An 8,287-nucleotide genomic window follows, 5' to 3' on the forward strand; every position below is an offset into this window, starting at 1 on the left:
ACAAAGAAATATTATGGATTGATCATCCACTATATATGTTTGTTATTAACTTGCAACATGGAGTTTGCAAGAGTATTTGGTTAATTGACAATGGTGGTGAAACCATGCCAAGTAATTGACATAAATGACTCTATATGTCAATAAGTTTGCATCAGGTCAACATATTATATTATGAGTACTCCCCACTATAATTGGTTTGGGTCAAAAACCATATATATTCCATCTAAATGTGTTTATACATGTTAAGTTGCTCCACCACAGTGATTAAGATGGAATTTGAAAGAATGTTGGAAATATGTTGGATATAAATATCTCTTGATGATTGAATATCTCGAGATGCAAAGACTGTTGGTTCAGTGAGTCAGTCTTTCCAACATGAGGGGGAGAAAATAAACAGCTGATAAAGAAATATTATGGAAGAAATTATCTTGATCCTCGTACTTTGAAATGTGCGCTAGAAATTGAAAATATAATTTATTGGCAAAGTTTGCAAAGATGCTAAATGCATGCAAGAGCCATTTTCTGACTTTGAGTGAAAAAGTCACATATACCAGCTGTGCTCCAATTAATGTCCTAGAAGGATAAGATCAACTGCTATTAAGTCTAAAGATCGCATGAAGTGTGATAGACTTATGGTTCCAAATATAAGCATCCTCGGAAAATAAAAGGAGCATAAATTAATATGGCACCGAGGACGCAAAGAGTCATGAAAATCTCTAAAGGAGATGTAAACATGAGTAAGAAAGTGTGATTCAGGTACCTGAGAATCATAATGAAAGGAAATCTCAACAAGTTGAGTCATGTCTAGAGTGAAAAGGAACCAATAATAAAATCGACGTCGTAATATGTTTGCATGCAGTGTTGCAGTTGATGATGTTATGATTTAAAAATCGAGGATCATATAACGCGGTTAGTAGAAAAACTTTGATTGAAAAGTGTAAACAAAGAATGATTGATTAATCATTAAAAGAAGTAACTATGAAATGGTTATAGTCTCTTAAAGAGATAATATTTGGACTTGTAGTCTTTACACTTGAAAGTGTAAAATGAGTGGGACATAAAAGGATCTTTATGAGATATAAAGTACGGTTAGTAGTACAATGATTCTCATAAAATCTTGATATTGATTATGAGAAATGTACTCTCATATGGTGGAAGCAACTATTTTAGATCTCTTATGAGTTTGACAATAAGAGTAAGACTTGATTCAGTCTATTGAGAAGTTTTCAAACTATCAGAAGTTTCCCTTAAAGTGATCATATTGCTAGAAGCAATATTTTATAGTTCTCGGGAAAAAGTTTTGTAGACTTTTGACACCTTTGAGGAGAAAATGGTGAGAGTTTATCTCTATTAGAGTGTAGATCATTGTTGTTGATCTTAGGGATCTTATAGTGGGTTGAAAATAAATCGGGAACAAGTTAAGGAATATCTTAGGGTTGTGTAAGTCCGAGATTGAACATTAATTGTAATTATGTTCAAGAAGTATTTTCAACAAAGTTTGAGGATGTAGGCATTTGTTGAACCTCGTTAAAAGAAAAATTATATGTGTCTCTTGTCTCTTCAGCACTTACAAGTGGGTCTTGTTAAAAGAAAGGTACAAGAACAAGTGCAAATATGTTGATGATGAAAATGTTATGTAATCTCTAGTAGAGATTTCGCATACCAAGGAATATATGGAGAAATAATCAATGATGAAATATTACTCTTGAAAGATAGAGAAATCAGATTATATAAGATCAGATATTTCATGAAATTTCTTGAGGTTACAGATTTGACATCTGATGAAAGAGATGTTATCTCAGGATGCTTACATCAACATAGAAAAATGGTCTTTGTAATACCATACTAAGAAGAAGAGTTGAAAGAGAAAGTTTTACAAGGAGATTATGAATAACTCCTATGTATAAGATGATTGTTTGGAAGATTGTATGTAAAAGAAGATTTGGGCTTAAAGTTCAAATAGATCTTCTATATAAAAGGGGTTCAAATGACTTGAAGTTCAATGACCTAGTAGAATATATGATGATCATATGAGTTTGTACCTGAAAGCGTTGTTTATAACAATTCAAAAAAGATGATATATATGATCATAATGCATAACCTGAAGATGATATTTTCAGGGGGAGAAATATAATCATAAGTGTGGTTGTACTCTTTTTTTNTACCAAGGAATATATGGAGAAATAATCAATGATGAAATATTACTCTTGAAAGATAGAGAAATCAGATTATATAAGATCAGATATTTCATGAAATTTCTTGAGGTTACAGATTTGACATCTGATGAAAGAGATGTTATCTCAGGATGCTTACATCAACATAGAAAAATGGTCTTTGTAATACCATACTAAGAAGAAGAGTTGAAAGAGAAAGTTTTACAAGGAGATTATGAATAACTCCTATGTATAAGATGATTGTTTGGAAGATTGTATGTAAAAGAAGATTTGGGCTTAAAGTTCAAATAGATCTTCTATATAAAAGGGGTTCAAATGACTTGAAGTTCAATGACCTAGTAGAATATATGATGATCATATGAGTTTGTACCTGAAAGCGTTGTTTATAACAATTCAAAAAAGATGATATATATGATCATAATGCATAACCTGAAGATGATATTTTCAGGGGGAGAAATATAATCATAAGTGTGGTTGTACTCTTTTTTTCTTATCATGGTTTTTATCCCATTGGGTTTTTCCTTGAAAGGTTTTTAACGAGACAACAAAGAACACGCGAAAGATAAATACCTGAAGAGAATATTATGATTCCAATGGTGAAAGATTATCATCTTCAAAGTTTTTGAAATACATTGATGAGATTGTGAGAAACAAAGATAATGATAAAGATGAGTCACTTGCGAGACCCACAACCAGTAGAAGAATGGCGATACACGTTTACTACATATTCGTTCAAGTGAAGATTTGGCGAACCATTTACCAAGGCGTTTCGAACCACTACTTTTAAGAAGCTATTTCATCATATTGGATCGTCATCTCAAAGATTTCAAGTGATGTACTCATGAGGGAGAGTAAAAGCGCGCTGCACTCTTTTTCTCTTAACCATGGTTTTTCCCATTGGGTTTTCCTGGTAAGGTTTTTAACGAGGCAGCATATCATATGCGCATTTAGAACTACATTTTTATAATGGTCATCCAAGGAGAAGTGTTATGAATATATTGTATTATGTGAATGCCCATTATCGACCCAGTAATGTAACCCTAAACCGTATTATGTATCCCTATATATATATTGTATCATATGTAACAGATGAATAATACAAAAGAATAATTCTCTAATTATTTTATAACATTGTCGACTTTTTATATAAGAACTACATTTTCATATATTACGTATTGTTTATAACATTGTCGACTTTTTAACAAATATATGATTATTAATCTAATTATTTCACGTGACAATTTCTTTTCACATGGAACTTAGTTTGACAAGTTTTTTTTTTGGTTGGGATAGTGGAAATTAAACAAAAAAGGCCTCTATTAATTAGCTTTTGCCTTTTGCTGCCACATATTGCAAAAAACGTACAAACACATTACTTGAGCTGTTTCGATAAGTGTATTACTTGTCTATTCAAAACAAGATTCTTTCCTTTTTTCTCTTAAAGGGCCACTAGTTTCAGCAGGCACTGGATCTTTATGGTTTAAATGTTTAATGTGCTATTGAACACTTGCAAATAGGAATTTTAAACCCAAAAACAAAACAAAACAAAAATATTGCAAAGAGCAGCATTTGAGGAAAATTAAGAGGAACAATAGCAAGAAACAAATATAATGAAATTTCTAGATTTAATTCTGTTTCATATATACAAAAAAAAAAAAACAACCAAATAAAGATTTCTTGACAGGATTCAAACTGCATTACCACTACAACACCTTCAAGGTTCTGTTTTGATGACAAAAACAAAAAAAAAGGGAAGCACCTTTACTTTTATAATTCTTCTTCTACCACCTAAACTTTACGGATGGTCAAATGAGCTCCATGTTGTGGGAATGTAGTTGCAGCCGGGAAAGGAGCATGAGTATACGATGGTGAGAGCTCTACACTGAACCTTTGAAGTACCATTGCCAAGAAGAGCTTAGCTTGCAACATCGAAAAGTTTTGACCGATACAAGTCCGAGGGCCTGTGCTAAACGGCAAGAAGGAGAGTCTTCCTTTGGTTGCACCCGCTACACCATTAACAAATCTCTCGGGCTTAAACTCTTTCACATCATCTCCCCAAAGATCAGGATCATGGTGCACTAAGAGCATTGGTATTGTAACTACAACTCCTTCTGGTAGAGAGAATTTCTCTAGCTTCACTTCTTGTTTAGTTATCCGGCATGTGAAGTAAGCTGGCGAATAGAGTCTTAGCACTTCATGCAGGATCATTGTTACCTAATGATAATAGTCAAAGAAGTTGTTAAGCAAACAACCCTTTTTTCTTGTTATAAAATGGTTTAATCGGTTTTGAAAATGTCTACTTACGACTTTTAGATGGCCTAACCCTTCGAAATCTGGTTCGTTGGTACCGAACGCCTGAGAAATCTCGTCTCTTGCTTTGTTTTGCCAGTCTTGATGTTGGCTTAAAGCAACAAGTGACCAAACAAACAATGAAGAGGTCACATTTTGACCAGCTAGATAGAAAGCCTTACAATCATCTATGAGATCATTAAGACTCAGCCCTGAATCTGGTCCTTGTTCTTTGATANATTCAAACTGCATTACCACTACAACACCTTCAAGGTTCTGTTTTGATGACAAAAACAAAAAAAAAGGGAAGCACCTTTACTTTTATAATTCTTCTTCTACCACCTAAACTTTACGGATGGTCAAATGAGCTCCATGTTGTGGGAATGTAGTTGCAGCCGGGAAAGGAGCATGAGTATACGATGGTGAGAGCTCTACACTGAACCTTTGAAGTACCNAAAAAAAAAAAAACATGAAAACTGAATCAGCAAAATTAGCTTTCCACTTTTAAACTCAGTTGTTAAAAAGAACACATTTTATTTTACTTGGATCCAGGAATGTAGACGGCTCGAATAGCTTGGAGACCAAGATCGATCTGTTCTTGTTGGATTTCGAAGATCTTGATTCCATCTTTGTAGGAATCACCAAAAGAAGCACGAGCAAGCATGTTTCGCGTTAAGTCATGACAGTGAGTCCATGAATCAAGTTCCACTGTTCCTTTTGCTGACGCTAATTTCTCCCATTCTTCTAACATGTCTTTGCAACTCGTGTTAAATGCTGGTAATATGCTCTGTTCATTTTTATTTAGAAAAATTTATCAGATATTATTATTCCAATTTCAAAAATCAAAACCAACATTTCACACCAAAAAATCACAGATGGTTTCTAGTAGAATAACTAGCTTACACACATGACACATATGGATGTTGATATATTAATCATTATTGGCTCATAATGTTGTTAAAGAATACTGAATGCTCTGCATATGTGATGTTTCTGTACAAAATTCANGAAGTACCATTGCCAAGAAGAGCTTAGCTTGCAACATCGAAAAGTTTTGACCGATACAAGTCCGAGGGCCTGTGCTAAACGGCAAGAAGGAGAGTCTTCCTTTGGTTGCACCCGCTACACCATTAACAAATCTCTCGGGCTTAAACTCTTTCACATCATCTCCCCAAAGATCAGGATCATGGTGCACTAAGAGCATTGGTATTGTAACTACAACTCCTTCTGGTAGAGAGAATTTCTCTAGCTTCACTTCTTGTTTAGTTATCCGGCATGTGAAGTAAGCTGGCGAATAGAGTCTTAGCACTTCATGCAGGATCATTGTTACCTAATGATAATAGTCAAAGAAGTTGTTAAGCAAACAACCCTTTTTTCTTGTTATAAAATGGTTTAATCGGTTTTGAAAATGTCTACTTACGACTTTTAGATGGCCTAACCCTTCGAAATCTGGTTCGTTGGTACCGAACGCCTGAGAAATCTCGTCTCTTGCTTTGTTTTGCCAGTCTTGATGTTGGCTTAAAGCAACAAGTGACCAAACAAACAATGAAGAGGTCACATTTTGACCAGCTAGATAGAAAGCCTTACAATCATCTATGAGATCATTAAGACTCAGCCCTGAATCTGGTCCTTGTTCTTTGATAACTTTTGTATTGGAAGCCAACATAGAGAACAACAAGTCGCTGTTCTTGTCGGTACCTCTTCCTCTTTTTATCTCCTCTTCTTTAGTCTCAATCATAGCTTTAAACATAGCCCTCATGTCCCTTTCGGTTTCTCTCAACCTCCAGTTGAATTTTGTTGGCAAAAATCTGCAAATGACAAATCCACAAAAACAAAAACATGAAAACTGAATCAGCAAAATTAGCTTTCCACAACTTTAAACTCAGTTGTTAAAAGAAGACATATTATTTTACTTGGATCCAGGAATGTAGACGGCTCGAATAGCTTGGAGACCAAGATCGATCTGTTCTTGTTGGATTTCGAAGATCTTGATTCCATCTTTGTAGGAGTCACCAAAAGAAGCACGAGCAAGCATGTTTCTCGTTAAGTCATGACAGTGAGTCCATGAATCAAGTTCCACTGTTCCTTTTGCTGACGCTAATTTCTCCCATTCTTCTAACATGTCTTTGCAACTCGTGTTAAATGCTGGTAATATGCTCTGTTCATTTTTATTTAGAAAAATTTATCAGATATTATTATTCCAATTTCAAAAATCAAAACCAACATTTCACACCAAAAAATCACAGATGGTTTCTAGTAGAATAACTAGCTTACACACATGACACATATGGATGTTGATATATTAATCATTATTGGCTCATAATGTTGTTAAAGAATACTGAATGCTCTGCATATGTGATGTTTCTGTACAAAATTCATAAGTTCTTTTGTCCGAAAAAAAAAAAAAAAAAAGTGGATATATCTTTAGAAATTCTTGAAATATGATTTCACTTTTTTTCGTTAATGTGTCTTTTTGGCTTTTTCTGTTTCTCGCTTTTAGACTTTTAGTAGGTGGCGTGGCGTGGATTCTAGTCTCCTGTGTGGACTTTTTCTCTGTTTGTTCTTTTTTCTTCAAATACCTTTTTCAGTTTTTTTTAATACTAATATTTTGTTTTTTTTTCTCCAAGTGACAGTTAATATTTTCTTTTTCTTTTTTTCTGATTTATTTATTTTTGTTTAATTGTCTAGGGGAAAAATTAAAACTATATATTTTAAATTAATAAAAATATTGTTTTTTTTTTGTATTGTATAAATCTCTCAACTACCAAACAAACAAAAAGACGTTACTTATCTGACTTTCTTTTCGAAAAAAAGTAAAAGAGAATGAAACTGACCAAAATCTAAAGAATGAGACGAAAATGATGTTCACATTATGTCAGAGTTAAAAAAAAACAAAAAGTAATTATTATTAGAGTCAAAATGAGCAGTGTGTGTAATGTATACTATTTCTTTAATACAGCAAATAATTAAGAAAAACATACCTTCAAATTATCGATACGAAAAGCAGGATTAAGAATGCTTCGGTGTTTGGACCATTTAGGACCTTCGTGGTTGAGAAGACCACTGAGGAAAACATGATTGTGTGATCCAATCTTTGGTTTTGGAAAGAGTTCGTGCCTTGACATTATCTCTCGTAGTGCCTCTGGATCCATTACTATCACGTTCGGGTACGGTCCGTACCATGTGAAACACTTCTTCCCTATTAAAAACAAACAAAAAATAATATTGATTAATTAACTACCACCATTTTTAGTTTAAACAACCTAATATGTATGCATATGAAACAAAACACAACACATACAAGAATGCTATATTGGACAAGATTATCTTTGATATGATCCGCTGAGAGTGCTTTTATTCTATTTTATGTGACTATAACCAGAAAAATAAAGATATCAGATTTAGATCTAAATTATGCAAAATGTGTGTATATGTATAATACACAATTAAGACTTTTAGTTCCTTACTCTGAATTTCCTGTTCATATATATGCCTTGAAAATGCTAAAAACTGAAAATGAAGAAGAAGAAGATGACCAACTCCTAACCAAAATTAGAAATAACGTTTGTGAATCTAATAACACAAGATCAAGTGTACTTGTTGGTTCTTATTTAGATTCTCTTGTAAGTGTAAAAAACATACAAAACTTGAGAACTAATAAGTTGAGAGTAGTTGATGTGGGGGATCATCATACCATGTTTTAGAACAGTGTGATGGAGAAAAGGCATGACACGGGGAAGAAAATCAGCGCCGAGAGGAAGAGGAAGAGAGTGAGCAACTTGATCCATCTGATTACTCTCTCTCATATCTCCCATCAAAATCCT

At 33.6% G+C, this 8,287-nt stretch overlaps 2 protein-coding genes across 2 annotated transcripts in view; both read right to left on the minus strand.

The window, feature by feature from the left end:
* LOC109125129 (cytochrome P450 72C1-like) lies at positions 3,803-4,715 on the minus strand. Its single transcript, XM_019235465.1, has 2 exons — positions 4,479-4,715; positions 3,803-4,388 (listed from the first exon to the last, which is right to left on the minus strand). The coding sequence occupies exons 1-2, from the start codon at positions 4,713-4,715 to the stop codon at positions 3,963-3,965; spliced, it is 663 nt and encodes a 220-aa protein (XP_019091010.1). The 3' UTR covers positions 3,803-3,962.
* Positions 4,709-8,287, minus strand: part of LOC104740393 (cytochrome P450 72C1) — a 7,427-nt gene continuing 3,848 nt past the window's right edge. Inside the window, exons 2-7 of the mRNA XM_010460965.2 lie at positions 8,158-8,271; positions 7,445-7,662; positions 6,377-6,621; positions 5,884-6,271; positions 5,480-5,793; positions 4,709-4,917 (exon numbers count right to left, since the gene is read on the minus strand). Coding sequence (XP_010459267.1) covers positions 4,806-4,917; positions 5,480-5,793; positions 5,884-6,271; positions 6,377-6,621; positions 7,445-7,662; positions 8,158-8,271 — 1,391 coding nt within the window. The 3' untranslated portion in view covers positions 4,709-4,805. The remainder of the gene's footprint in view (positions 4,918-5,479; positions 5,794-5,883; positions 6,272-6,376; positions 6,622-7,444; positions 7,663-8,157; positions 8,272-8,287) is intronic.

Source organism: Camelina sativa, chromosome 14, assembly GCF_000633955.1.
Source record: "Camelina sativa cultivar DH55 chromosome 14, Cs, whole genome shotgun sequence".
In the NCBI taxonomy this organism is placed as follows: domain Eukaryota; kingdom Viridiplantae; phylum Streptophyta; class Magnoliopsida; order Brassicales; family Brassicaceae; genus Camelina; species Camelina sativa.